General features: G+C 41.8%; 1 protein-coding gene and 1 non-coding gene across 2 annotated transcripts in view; both read left to right on the top strand.

The window, feature by feature from the left end:
- Nucleotides 1-10,014: 10,014 nt before the first annotated feature.
- Nucleotides 10,015-10,140, top strand: LOC128568299 (small nucleolar RNA SNORA11). Its single transcript, XR_008375107.1, has one exon. It is a non-coding gene; the product is annotated as a small nucleolar RNA SNORA11 (small nucleolar RNA).
- A 790-nt stretch (nt 10,141-10,930) lies between these two features.
- Nucleotides 10,931-15,321, top strand: part of CCDC14 (coiled-coil domain containing 14) — a 46,491-nt gene continuing 42,100 nt past the window's right edge. The window contains exon 1 of the mRNA XM_053565266.1: nt 10,931-11,168. Within this exon, the coding sequence (XP_053421241.1) occupies nt 10,995-11,168 (174 nt within the window). The 5' untranslated portion in view covers nt 10,931-10,994. The remainder of the gene's footprint in view (nt 11,169-15,321) is intronic.

Raw genomic sequence — 15,321 nt, 5'->3', positions numbered from 1 at the left:
CAGTTAAATCTGAATTTCAGATAAACAACAAATGTGTTTTATTTCTTGCTAAACCTGGCAACATTAGCTAGAAAATATGCTGGTTTCTGGGCACATACAAATAAATCATATCTGAATTCCACCCTCAAGGAGCTCACAATTTAACACTAAGATAAGACATGAACATAAATCATTTTAGTGCAAGTGGCTTTGAGAAGAACTAATAGACTGTTACAGAAAGTGTCAACATCAATAGATTTTTCTGAAACCATATACAGATATAATGGAACCCTTTAGGGAAAATCCTCTGCATGAGCCTAAGACCTTCAAAGACTTTTCCTTCTGGAAGGAAGCAGATAAGATTAACAGGCTGTGATTATTATTCTTTTTTTTTTTTTGAGACAGTCTCACTATGTCGTCCTCAGTAGAGTGCTGTGGTGTCACAGCTCACAGCAACCTCAAACTCTTGGGCTTAAGCAATTCTCTTGCCTCAGCCTCCCAAGTAGCTGCAACTACAGGTGCCCACCACAACGCCCGGCCAGTTTTTGGTTGTATCTGTTGTCGTTTGGCAGGCCTGGGCTGGATTTGAACCTGCCAGCTCCAGTGTATGTGGCTGGTGCCCTAGCCACTGAGCTACAGGCGCAGAGCCTGTTTTATTGTAGTTTGGCCGGGGGCCAGCTATTTTTTGTTGTTGTTGTTGAAGTTTGGCTGGGGCCAGGTTCGAACCCGCCACCTTCAGTATATGGGGCCGGCACCCTACTCACTGAGCCACAGGCCCCACCCTGTGATTATTATTCTTAACGCCAGGTGTGCCAAGGTCACTGGGTCAGTCCCTTCTATTTATAATGCTATCCCCTCTTTAAAAGTTGCTTCTATTAAAAAATCATGGTAGAGGGCAGCGCCTGTGGCTCAGTGAGCAGGGCGCCAGCCCCATATGCCGAGGGCGGTGGGTTCAAACCCAGCCCCGGCCAAACTGCAACAAAAAAATAGCCGGGCGTTATGGCGGGCGCCTGTAGGCCCAGCTGCTCGGGAGGCTGAGGCAGGAGAATCGCCTAAGCCCAGGAGTTGGAGGTTGCTGTGAGCTGTGTGATGCCACGGCACTCTACCGAGGGCAATAAAGTGAAACTCTGTCTCTACAAAAAAAAAAAAAAAAAATCATGGTAGCTTACATTCATAACATCAATTGGGGGGAAATTTGTCTTCAGTGTTTAAAGGTAAAAGGAGATTGTCATTGGATATTACCCTGGGCCCTTGATTTCTGCCTAGAGCAGTGGTTCTCAACCTTACTAATGCCTTTAATATAGTTCCAAGTGAGGAACTACCACAGTGGCAATTAGTTTTGTTGCAACAAAAATAATTTTATGGTTGGGGGTCACCACAACATAAGGAACTGTATTAAAGGGTCATGGCATTAGGAAGGTTGAGAACTACTGGCCTAGAGTGAAACAAAAGGGCTGAAACAAATTTTTCCCCCATCACTGGGCTGCCCCTGCAGAGAGTGGGCAATCACAAATCCTGCTTGCTGTCTGCCATCTTAGCTGAAGTGGCCCATCTTTCTATCCACCGCTTGAAAAGGCTGAAGCATCACAGGTAGAACCTGGGTTTGTAATTCATCAGGATCAGAGAATGAGTGAAACCTCCCTCACTCTCTTGGTGTCTCTTAGTTTCTCTTTCATGGTGGCCAAAGAATTGAAATATGGTCAGGCCTGGAAATGGGGAGTGAAGGGGCTATAAGGGGCAGCCCCAATGTGAAAAACTCTAAACAAATTAAGTTCATAATGATAACAAAAGCAAAAGGGTCCTTTGTTCTTTGGGGAAGAGAGATAGAAATTAGAAATTAGGGCCGGGCGCAGTGGCTCATGCCTGTAATCCCAGCACTTGAAGGCCAAGGGATGTAGATTGCCTGAGCTCACAGGTTTGAGACCTGCCTGAGCCAGAGCGAGACCCTGTCTCTAAAAATAGCCAGGTGTTGTGGTGGGTGCCTATAGTCCCAACTACTTGGGAGGCTGAGGCAAGAGAATTGCTTAAGCCCAGGAGTTTGAGATTGCTGTGAGCTATGACGCAACAGCACTCTACCAAGGGATGACAAAATGAGACTCTGTCTCAAAAAAGACAAAGAAATTAAATCTCAGTAGCCTTGAACAAACTCTTAAGAGTGAAGCTCATGAAATTCCATTCAATGAAGTGTATATTGGACACATATGAAGTTATTGATGGTACTATAGCCTTTTGTGCTTACTGATGCTAAGCACAATTGCTGGTACCATTATCATACTGCCAATTCCTCATTGCTAAGCTGCCACTTGGTGTCCACAATCTTTCTCCTTTTTTGCTCTGGCTCACTAAAGCAATGCTTGTTCCACGCTGTCCACATGGCTAAGGTGCAGCTGCTCACCAGAGACACAGCCTCTCCATAGCATATCAGCCAAGTCTCCCTGCTTCAGCATTTTCCCCCACCCCCACTCGAGGGTGGAAAACAGCTTTGCTGTCCACCTGGGCTGTGATGTAATAACCTTATAAATACTGTATAAAGGATAATAGTCAACACTTCTTAAACATTTAACTATATGCAAGCCACTGTGTGCAACACTTAACACATTCTCAAATTTTTCTTTATAATCTGACCTCATGAAGTCAGTGCCCATTATGCCCATTTTATAGATGAAGAAATAATTTTTTTTTTTTTGAGACAGAATCTCATTTTGTCACCCTTGGTAGAATGCCATGGCATCATAGCTCACAGCAACTTCAAACTCCTGGGCTCAAGTAATTCTCTTGCCACAGCCTCCCGAGTAGCTGGGATTATAGGCGCCTCCCACAACACCTGGCTATTTTTAGAGATGAAGTCTAGTTCTTGCTCAGGTTGGTCTTGAACTCCTGAGCTCAAGGGATCCACTGCCTTGGCCTCCCAGAGTGCTAGGATTATAGGCATGAGTCACTGCACCCACCTGAAGAAACACTCTTAAAGAAATTTGTTCAATGTCACTGGAGAGAAAGAATTTGAATTCAGGTTGGCCACATGATAAACCCATGCTGCTTTGCATATAGGTGCCATGCCTCTCTACATACAGGTGTTTTCATCCCAGAAACAATCCCTGAGATAGGGATTTAAGCACAAATAGTTGATGTGGGAGGCAATGCCAGGTCCAATAGAAGGGGAGTAAAGAGAGTAAGAGTGACAGGAATAAAGCTAAGAAAGTGTATTATCCAGTTTCCCAGGCCCCCAGGGTTGCTGTGGAACTCTGGGAACCAGTGGAGAACCTGTCTCAGTTATCCAACCTTCCAACCTGAGGGGTGAGGACCCTCTTTATCCAGCACAGGCTGAAGGCTGCTTCCTCACTAAGTCTCAGTCTGTCATTGACGGAGGGCTGCCACAAGGAGCATTCATTTTCTGCATCTGGAGTTAGGCTGGGCTGGCTCCTTTTACTCCAGAAAAAAAGGCCCTCAAGCTAGAAGTCACAAGTATTCACAATAAGCAGCCACTGGCATCTGTTACAAAGGCTTTGCAGATATTTTAATAAAATATTTTTTTAACATTTTAATCACCACTGTTATTATTTCTCTCCTTGGATCAGGTACAAGTCCATGGAGGCTGAAGGATGGTAAGTGATGGCCATTGTGCTATATTAAAATTCATACCCGACCCACAAACCTGGCACATTGTCCCCAACCGTTTTTTTCTTACAATGAGATCATTCCAAAGGGCTTCTCTCGATCCTTTCTGCCAACAGACCCTTGTCAGACCCCATCACACTGGCTTTCCTGTCATGATCAGCAACATCTGAATCCTGGCATGACCCCAGTTAAGCTGTCAAACTGAGGCCCTTATAACATATGGTTTGCATTTCTCTTTTTAAAAATATTCAGGAAGCAATAAAATCAGGATTTTTATAAAGAAAAAATGTGGGTTCTTTCCTAAATTAAGCTATTTAGATTAAAGTGAAGGATGCGGATTCATTTAAAGCTTCAACGAGAAATGCAAAAATCATGGCTCAACTCCATTTTCTCTATGTTCTGTGCCCTCCTCTTCCTGATGCTGTTCCCTCAAGAACCCACCATCTCTAGTTAACCAACAACTTTCCCAATCACTAGGGCCCTGCCACAGAAGGAGCTGGACACTCCAGTGTAGAGGACTGGTTCTGAACTAGCTTAGAATCAGAGTCTGAACCTGAACTCCTTGAAAGGGCTCCTGAATTCCTCTGATAACATTATATATGTATAAAAATAAGTTTTAGAAATGTGCTCATTTCTAAATGTGGGGGGTAAATGAGTTCATAAACTTTGCTTCCAAACTACAAAGCTTTAAGCAATTTCTCAAAATTGTAGATCTCAAAAGGCCAAGAACACTTGGGTTCAAAATTGCTCCAGAAAGCACCAAGCAGCTTGAGGAAAGGCAACAGAGCAATCTCTCAGATCTTTCCCAGCAGAACTGACCTCAGGCTCCCAGTAAGTGACTTGTTATACTCGGCCTCTTACTTTTTGAATCTTATATCTTGGCTATAAATCTTTTTGGATCTTTGCATACTTGAACTTTATTGTTTTCGCTAAACTGGAACATAGTTAAACATGAACAGAGACTTTCATACTTCAGAAGTGACCAATTGGTGAGTCATTGGTCCAATATTCTGAATCCTGGCAACATATGGGTGTTGGACTGGAGTGACCAAGCAGAGTGGAGTACCCATGAAACTAAAAGGATTAAATCTCCAGATCAGGCTAGATAATACTGAGTTTCAGGCATTCAAGTAGTTGTCAGCCCCAATGCACCAAAGCAGTTGAGTGGTTGATTCATTCATCTACTGAAAAAATAATTCACAATTTCTAGTGTGTGCAAGGCATTGTGTTGGGCATTGGGGATACTGCTCAGAATAGGATAAGGTCTTTACTTTCATAGAAATTCTACTCAGGAAGAGAGATCTAACTAATCACATGAGAGAAATGTGAGAAATGATATAACTGCATTATAGTACAGGGTTGCATGCTTAGTTTGTAGGAGCAAGAGAGAGGGAAGGAAAGGCTTTTAGGAGGGAATAAAAGCGAGCAAACTCAGATGCTTGTGGTGTTGGTTACTCCAGATAACTGAGAAATGTGTATCTGCAGCTTACACTTTTTTGCAAAGCTCCAAATTCAACTATTCAGTAGCTGCTTTGATACCTTCTCTTGGGTGACTCTAAGGTATCTCCTAATTAACATGCCCCAAAATGACTTCCTACTCTATATTTTCTATGATAAAATGTGTGTGTGTGTGTGGGGGTAAATGAGTTCATAAACTTTGCTTCCAAATGTGCGTCTCTCCCATCACCCTTCCGGGTAGAAAACCCGAGAAACCAGAGGCAGTGTAAACACCTTCCCCTTGACTTACTTCCAAATCTATTGCCATGTCCAGTCTATTTCACCTCCAATGTCTCCCTCGAACCTGTCTTCTTCATCTTCCCTTACTCCCTCACCTCCATGTTCACGCATTGCCTCCCAGCTACCAATATACTTCATCTGGATTTCCTGTCAGTCTGATTCTGGCAGGAAAGAGAAGAGGCTCAGCCAAGATTTTGGAAATAATTAAAAGAAGGTTTCAGAGGTGTGGACAAGGAAACCAACAAAGGGCCTTGAGGTACTCAGAGAGTAGCAAATCACTTTTATCAGTAAGACTGAAGAGACAAGGGGAGGAAATGTTTATTGGATCCTGGAGAGAAATGGAGCCCCAGGAATTCCCTGGGGAGCAGTTGGTCACTGTGTCAGTCAGGTGGTGCTGATACAGAAGGAGTTCCCTAGTCCTTCTCCTCTTCTATTGACTAAACAGAACATGAAGCTGAAAGACAAGTCTGAGTGATGTCATTCTTAAGGGTCAGTCTCTGGAGCATGGAGAAGGGCAGAAAATGGATTGGTGGAGGAGAACTTACTCACATACTTTCTCCAAAATGCTTTCTATACTAGAGGTCAGCAAGCTTTTTCTGTAAAGGTCCAGAGAGTAAATATTTTAGGCTTTTATGGACCAGGGGGTCTTGATCATAACTACTGAACTCTGTAGTTGCACAGAAAATACATAAACACATAAATGTGATTTTGTGTTCCAATACAATTTTATTTATAACACTGAGATTTCACAAAATATTCTTTTAATTTACAAAAACTATTTGAAAATGTAAAAATCATTCTCAGGTTGTACCAAAGAATGGCAGACTGGATTTGGCTGGGGATTACAGATTTCTGTTCTATACTGCAGCCAGTGAGCATTGTTTTTTTTTTCTTTTTTGAGACAGTCTCACTTCATTATCCTCAGTAGACTGCTGTAGTGTCACAGCTCACAGCAACCTCAAACTCCTTGGCTCAAGAGATCCTTTTTTTTTTTTTGTAGAGACAGTGTCTCACTTTATGGTCCTCGGTAGAGTGCCATGGCATCACACAGCTCACAGCAACCTCAAACTCTTGGGCTTAAGCAATTCTCTTGCCTCAGCCTCCCAAGTAGCTGGGACTACAGGCACCTGCCACAATACCCTGCTATTTTTTTTCTTTTCTTTTTTTTAGAGACTGGGTCTGGCTCTTGTTCAGGCTGGTCTCAAACTCATGAACTCAGGCAATCCACCTGTCTCGGCTTCCCAAGTGCTGGGATTACAGGTGTGAGCCACTGTACCTGGCCTGGTGAGCTTTTTGAAACACCGGTCGGTTCACCTCACTCCTGTTTGAACTTTTGCACATTCTCATCGCCCTTAGGATAATAACCCGAATCCTTCATGTGGCCTAGGAGGCCTGCACAGTCTGGCCCCTATCTACATTTCTACTCAGCCCCTCCCATCTATACTTCAGCCACAAGAGCCTTTCCAGGTCCCTCTTACTCACCATCATGCTGTCTCCACATGCTCAGAATACTCTTCTTTGCCCTCCATCCAGTCCATTTCAGATTTCAGCTCACTGTAGTATTATTTATAATAGCAAATAACTGATCACAAAAGAGGGGATATAACATTCTAAATAATAAGAAAATAGATAATGGAATACCAGGGAGCCATTTTATAATTATATGTTAATAAGAAACAGTGCTGATGAGATTTTTTTTTTTTTTTGAGACTGAATCTCAAGCTGTAGCCCTGGGTAGAGTGTTGTGGCATCACAGTTCATAGCAACCTCCAACTCTTGGGTTTAAGTGATTCTCTTGCCTCAGCCTCCCAAGTAGCTGGGACTACAGGTGCCCACCACAATGCTCAGCTATTTTTTGGTTGTAGTTGTCATTGTTGTTTGGCGCGCCTGGATTAGAACTGGTGTATGTTGCTGGCGCCTGGATTAGAACTGGTGTATGTTGCTGGAGCCCTAGTTGCTGAGCTACAGGAGCTGAGCCTGTTGATGAGATATTAAGAGAAAACACTCATGTTACAGTAATATGTACCACATCATATTATTGTAATATATTGTACACATACAGACAGGGGAATAAAAGTCTAGAAGGGAATGCGTTAAGCAGAAAACACTCCAAATTCTTTAAAATAAATTAAAGAAGTTGGCTTGGTGCCCATAGCTCAGCGGTTAGGGTGCCAGTCACAAGCACTAGGGCTGGTGAGTTCAAACCCCACCTCAGCCTGCTTAAACAAATAAACAAACAAAAAAATGGCCAGGTGTTGTGGCAGGAGCCTTAGTCCTAGCTACAAGGGAGGCTGAGGCAAGAGAATCGCTTGAGCCCAAGAGTTTGAGGTTGTTGTGAGCTGTGACGCCATGGCACTGTACCGAGGGCAACATAGTGAGACTCTGTCTCAAAAATAAAAAAAAATAATAATTTAAAGAAGTTTATTCTGAGCTGCATATGGTTGACTGCAGCCCAGAGAACATGGTCCAGTAGTTCTTGAGAGAACACACCCAAGGCAGCCCAGTTACAGTTTGATTTTATATATTCACGGAGGTAGTAATTAGAGATAAAACCATAAATCAATACATGGAAGGTGTATATACATTGGTTTGGCCAGAATAGGTGGGACATCTGGAAAGGGGAGCTTATAAGTCCTAGGTGGGTTTTAGTGATTCTTTAGTTGGCAGTTGTTTGAAGTAGTTAAGCTTTGTCTGAAGACCTGGAGTAGAAGGGAATGCTTGCTTAAGAAAGGGGTCTGCATGAAACTAATTTTTGGCTTTCATATGAAAGCCATAACCCAGTTATAACCTAAGAATATGGGGAATGGGGAGAGGGAGGGGAGGGAGGAGGGAGGATGGGCAGAGGGAGGGTGATAGGTGGGATTACACCTGCGGTGCATCTTACAAGGGAACATGTGAAACTTAGTAAATGTAGAATATAAATGTCTTAACACAATAACTAAGAAAATGCCAGGAAGGCTGTGTTAACCAGTGTGATGAAAATGTGTCAAACTGTTTATAAAACCAATGTATGGTGCCCCATGATCGCATTAATGTACATAGCTATGATTTAATATTAATAAAAAATATATGTATATATAAAAAAAAGAAAGGGGTCTGCTGGTGTCTGGTAGGGAAAAGGAGGGAGAGGAGCAAATGGCACTAGGAGATGCTTTGTCTACAATAGGAGGAACAAATTGGCCAGAAGGGGGCTCCCAAGAAAGAACAGATGACCTATCAAGCTCCCCCAGGACTGACCAAATAGATGTTTGGTCTACCACAGGGAGTCTCCAAGGACTGACCACCAGAAAAAGACAGAAAGACCACAAAGGAGAGATATGATCAAGGCCACAAAAGTGGGTCTTTGGAGCATGGGCACAGTTGAGGAACTAGTGTCCCTAAATGAACTACCATCATTAACATAGTTAAAATCACATGCACCTGCACCGTGGCAGTTTGCAAATACCATGGTAACCCCTGAAAATTGCCTTACAAGGATAGAAAAGAAGACTTGCCATTCCGGGAACTCTCCATCCCTTTCCCAGAAAATTCATGAATATTCCACCCCAGCTTAGCATATTATTAGGGATTATCATAAAAGGACAGGCCTGGGGAGTTGCTGTTCCTTATTGGAGCAGTCCACTCTCTACCAATTTTGACAGTGTACTATCCTTTCTGTATTCTGTCTTTAAACTCTACTCACCGGGTAGACTTGTTCCTTCTTGTGAACGTTCTATGCTTTAATAAACTTTGGCACTTTGCCTCCTTGCATCATTTACTTAATCAACTTGGTACCAGTAGCCGTTCTTTGGTACTTGGAACCAAAGGGAACACGGGGACCTGACAGATGAGTTAAGGGAGTCTTCTATCCGCCATGTGATGCTATACTGGAATCAGGTTGGAAAGTAATCCACATTATACCGGGTTAATAAAAACTCATTTAATGGCTCGGTGCCTATAGCTCAACGGCTAGGGTGCCGGCAACGTACACCAGAGCTGGCGAATTCAAATCCAGCCTGGGCCACCAAACGACAATGACAACTACAACCAAAAAATAAAAATAAAAAATTGCCTGGCGTTGTGGTGGGTGCCTATAGTCCCAGCTACTTGGGAGGCCGAGCCAAAAGAATCACTTAAGCCCGAGTGTTGGAGGTTGCTGTGAGCTGTGATGCCACAGCAACAGCTTGAGACTCTGCCAACAACAACAACAACAAAACTCATTTAATCAGATTTTATCATTTGTAGGTGTGACTCCTCTGGCCTCTTAGAAAAGAGAAAAAAAAAATGTCAGAGTTCAGTCCTTACTGTCAATAGTGGTAATCTTTGGGTAATGGTATTATAGGTGATCTCTTCCTTTTTAGGTAAATATTCTAAAATATAAATGTATTAATTAAGAAAAATCAATACAAGTTTTAAAAAATCAAGTTAACCAAATAAAAGCCTAGAATCTCTGGTGGACATGTTAAAAACTTGGCGTTATGGTAAAGGATGGAAGAGGTTTTTATAGTCTGATCTAATTAAAAAATAAATTGATGAAATATTTGGTTTCCTAAACTCAGAATAAATATGTAATACATTAGTGGACGTATTTTTGTTCCTGGGCTTTGATATTAATTGTAATTGACTTTTAAAGGGTAGCTACTTTTCCCATTTAAAAAAATGGGAAAACTTGATTTAAAACTTTAACCCCAAGCTCAATGCCTGGGGGTGTGCTCAAAGCAAGGGGCCTGAAGAATGGCTCCTCTTTATAACATAACCAACAGGAATCTGGGGTCATTGTGATGAGGTGCACAAAACCGTGGCCTCCCTAGGAACAAATTGCGAAGAAGAAAAAAATTATAAAATGTGATGGGTGTATGGGTGATCACTGTATAATTCTTTCAACTGTTTTGTATGTTTGAAAAACTGCCTAATAAAATATCGGAAAACTATTTAAAAAACCCCTCAATGCCTTAAAAACTAATGGCTAATCCCCATTAAAATCAGGGCAGCATGCTGACGGTTGAGAAAGATGTGTCATTCTTTATCAACAGTAATTACCTCAACAGAAGAGTAGACAATTATGCAGAGAAGTAAAACTAAAATCCCAACTAATGAGCACCATTCTGAGATCAGTTGCCACAATGATAATTTTGAAATTGCCGTCAGAATTACGCAAACATAACAATCCTCGAGGTTTCATTTTTATTGAATATCAAAAGCAAAATCATTCAAAAAGGCACTCAAGATGTCAAACTAAAAATAAACAAGTGAAAACCCAATAATCGTGCGCAATTCCCTCTAAAACCTATCAGCCCCTTACCCCAGTCCCTTCAGGCGCTGGCAGGACCTTGTGCCTGTTTCCCCCAGCTGATGGAGGGCGGTGGTCGGTGGTCCGCTGCAAACCTGGAAACAGGACCGCGAACTCTACTCTCAGGTGTTCAGGGCCCCGCCTCCGCCTAGGTCATCCCCTCGGCTTTTCGCCCGCCCCGCCCCACACCCCGCCCCACACCCCACCCCGTTCCTGGCAGGCCATGCCCCGCCCCCAGCCGACTAGGCCCCGCCCCTCTACCGCTCGCCTTCTGTTGGCTTCTCCCACCCTCGGCCGAGTGTGACGAGCCCTGCGGCGGGGAGAGGATCTGTTGCGCACGCCCAGGGCGCGGGGCCTGGAGTAGGAGAAAGGCCGGGGAGGCGGGTCGTAGACCATGAAGCGCGGTGTTCGGCGGGCTTCTTTCCGGAAGCGGAAGGCCAGGGGGCGGGCCAAGAAGCCCCAAGAGCCCAAGGCGGTTGATTCTTATTACTGTGCAGCGGCTCTTCCCTGGGTCTGGGCTTCTCTGAAACTGCGAGAGATGGTCAAGTCCGGATGTCGACCAGGCCAGGTGAGGGCTGCGGGCCCGGGGAGTCCACCCTGGGGGTGGAGAGGTACCTTGGGGGTTTTCGGGCTGGGGAGGGGACTTGCAAAACTCGGCTTGGAAAAATAAAGCAAAACAAAGACAAGCTGGGACCGGGAAGCAGCAGCGCCCCGACTCCCTAACCTGACCCAGCCTTGCAGACGGTATATGTATATTCTGTGTAAATGGTCGTGGCCGTCTAGAGCGCTGGCTTAGGTCCCAGACCCGGGTCCGGGTCTCAGCCTTCTCCGCTGTGTGGCGTGACTTAATCTCTCCATCGTTGTAGTAGGCGCGGTCACCTACAGATTCAGGTTCTAATTAATTCAGCCTCTTTTGTAGGGACGACAGGCAAAGTACTTTTTACTTCTCTGAGCCTCTTATCCTTATCTTTAAAATAAGCACAAATAGGTATAAAATTCTGTGTCAGAGAATTAGTAAAATTAAATGAAAGGACCTGTAAAAACACCTATCACATAGTTGGCCTAGACGTGCAACATTTCGTTTCTTTAAAAGCACTGTTTGCTCCCATCTTAATACTGATAACAGCAACTAACATTTAGGTATCATTTGTTATGTGGCAGGTATATAGTACATGTACTATCTCATTTAATATCAACAGTAGCCTTATGAAGTAGATACAGGTACAGATATTTTTAATTTATGGTTTTCTTTAATGTCTTCGCTGCTTGAATCAAAATGTTACCCCTATTTACACATGAAGAAATGGAGGTGGAGAGTTGAAAAAAATTCCCAACAGTTACACAGCTGATTAGCTGTGGAAACAGGACTCCTGCTCACATTTCTGTTACCAGAGTCCATTCTTCTTTTAAGCATTACACTGCACTTAGTAGACATATGACCGTACAAGTTACCTTCTGAACTTTTTAAGTTCTTTTTTTTTTTTTTTGTAGAGACAGAGTCTCACATACCACCCTCAGGTAGAGTGCCGTGGCATCACACAGCTCACAGCAACCTCTAACTCTTGGGTTTACGCGATTCTCTTGCCTCAGCCTCCGGAGCAGCTGGGACTACAGGCGCCCGCCACAAAGCCCGGCTATTTTTTTTTTTGTTGTTGCAATTTGGCCGGGGCTGGGTTTGAACCCGCCACCCTCGGCATATGGGGCCGGCGCCCTACTCACTGAGCCACAGGCGCTGCCCACTTTTTAAGTTCTTAACTCACAGAAATAATGGCCACTCACAGGGTGTAGACTAAGTGGCAATGAAAGGCCTTAGTACACTCTAAATCATTCTGTAAAAGTATTAGTATCTTGCACTTGTTGGTAGGAAATAAGAAATGCTTATATTCTTAAATAGCAAAATTAAAACTTAGTAATACTACCATGTGAAATAAGATGAATCTCTCCTGTATTGTGATTTGGGACTGTCCTTATGGAGAGCAGTTTTGCAGTTTATACCAAGAGTCATTAAATTTCCAGTAGCATCTCACCAAATAATTATGCTTTTAATCCTAAATATGAAAAGGCTATTTTTAGCATACAAAAAAGTTTATTCCAGGCAAGGGAATATTATACAACTGTTAAATTTTCCAATGTTAATGAGGAAAAAAAGTAAAAGTATAAAAAAATACAAAATTCAAATTGCGAGAATCTAGCTAGTTGTTATGATGGGGAAAAAAATGCATATGAAAAAAGATTAGAAGCCTCAATAGCAAAGAGCACATCTAATGCCTAGATCTTAGTTTCTATTAGACCATTGTCCTATAAACGAAACGTGGCTTCTTGGAGAAATTACCAACTCCAGGGCTGAATCAGGGGAATTATAAGATGAGCCTGTATACATCAAACTAAAAAAACTAATGCATGGCAAAGGAAACCATTAACAAAGTGAAAAGGCAACCTGCAGAATGGGAGGAAATACAGCCCATTTATCTGATAGTTAATGTTCAATACATATGTGAGGAACTCCCACAACTCAAAAGCAGAAAAATAAGTAACCCAGTTAAAAAATAAGAAAAAGATTTGAAAAGAGATTTGTCCAGAGAAGACATACAGATGGCCAACTGTATATGACCAAATGCTCATCACTAATCTGGGAAATATAGATTAAAACCACAATGAGCTATCAACCTAACACCTGTTAGAATGGTATAATACAAAAACAATTATTGGCAAGGATTTGGAGAGATTGGATCCTTTGTACACCATCACCATAGTGATGCAGACACTATGGCAAATAAGCAATATTACTTCTGGGTGTTTATCTAAAAGAATTGAAATCAAGCCAGGCGTGGTGGCTCACGCCTGTAATCCCAGCACTTGGGAGGCCTAGATGGGTGGATTGCGTGAGCTCAGGTTCAAGACCAGCCTGAGAGCGAGACCCCATCTTAAAAAAGTAGCTGGGCACTGTGGCGGGCGCCTGTAGTCCCAGCTACTTGGGAGGCTGAGGCAAGAGAATTGCTTAAGCCCAGGAGTTTGAGGTTGCCGTGAGCTATGACGTATGGTACTCTACCAAGGGCAACAAATTAAAACTCTGTCTCAAAAAAGAAAAATCTTCCAGTAGCACAAAAAGATTTGGAGGAAATGTTCCCATAAGGTAGCTTCTGTTCCGGAGTGTTTTTATCATGGGTAATTATCTTTACCAGATTTTCTGTAAGATAGCCTCCTGTATAGTTTTTGGAGAAATATAATTGATAATCTTACAGTTATACCAGACATTCCTCTCAGTGTACTTTTTAATTTTGAAAAGCAATAATTGTGGTAGTTGTTTTTGGACTTGATCCCAGGGCATAGTGGCATCATGGTTTAGATTTTTATTCTGATTCTAGCTGGGTTGCTCAACATAGATATACCAAAGGGAAAGACTCTGAAAGTGTGATGCAGTGGAGCTACATTAAACAAGGTCTTTATTTCCTACGATGTCTGCTGACGTCATGACCATCATATTCCAGGTTATCTCAAGGAGATATATAACTCCTATCAACCCAGTTTTAAAAAATACATTCTCATTAGCATTCTTAGAAGTATGTATATACTTATTCAAATAAATAATAGAATATTCTATAACCAGAAAGTTTGGTAGTTACTGTTAAAAGCTATCTTGAAATGAAATCCAAACGTGTAAAAACATTATAAATTAAACTGCCAACAGTGACTATTTCTAACAGGTAGAATGAGGAGAGAATTAGGGACTTTAACTCACATCTGTTTAAAATTACATTTTTAATAGAGATATATATAAAGTTATTAAGATATCAAAAAGTGTGCCAGGGAAAGGCTCCCTTCTTACTGTGGCCCCCAGATACTCAGATTCCTTACCCAGAGGCAAACAGAATTAGTTGTTTCTTGTATAAGTCCTAAGATATTGAGTACATGTAAAAGCAAATGCATATTTTTTCATTTTTTAACACAAAAAGTAGCCCACTTATGTTACTTGTAAAGCCCCCCAAATTTTTTAGCTATCATTGGTATATGAATTGAAAAAGATTTAAGAGAAGGAGATGTAGATAAAGAGGAATGGTAGAGTTTTCATGTGCTGGTCTTCTCAGACATTCTAAAGAACATAGATAACCAGAGTTAAGAACTCTGTCCTATATTTTCAGTTAACTGTGTATTTCAAAGAATTTTGGAATATAGAACATATTTAGGGATTGATATAGCTTGGACTTACTGCAGTAGGGACTTGTGGTTTAAAATAATAATTCAATTTCCTTTTCAGCTTAAATAGACAAAGAATAAATATATGTTACATGCTTGACAAAATTATTGTACAAGAGTTAAATTATAAGTTTGGATTTTTAGTTTATATCACATTAAAAAATGAATAACATGGTACATACAAATAATGGTATATTTATTATTCAGCCTTAAAAAGGAAGAACAATTTAGGCACATGCCACATAGCATGGATGAAACTTGGAAACGTTATGCTAAGTGAAATAAGCCAGTCACAAAAAGAAAAATACTATATTATTCCACTTACATGAAGTCCCTAAAGGGGTCAAATTCAGAGAAAGCAGAATGATGGTTGCCAAGTGTAGGAAGAAAGAGGGTTGTTGTTTGATAGGTAGAGTTTCAGTTTGGGAAGATGCAAAAAAGAAAAAAAAGTGAATGACATTTCAAGTTTTATCAAGATTGCATATTGAAAATAGAGTAGAAAAATATGTGTATATCTGCTATAATAT

The sequence above is a fragment of the Nycticebus coucang genome, chromosome 16 (assembly GCF_027406575.1).
Source record: "Nycticebus coucang isolate mNycCou1 chromosome 16, mNycCou1.pri, whole genome shotgun sequence".
Taxonomy (NCBI): domain Eukaryota; kingdom Metazoa; phylum Chordata; class Mammalia; order Primates; family Lorisidae; genus Nycticebus; species Nycticebus coucang.
Note: the sequence above shows the minus strand (reverse complement) of the source record. Positions and strands in the feature narration are given on the sequence as shown.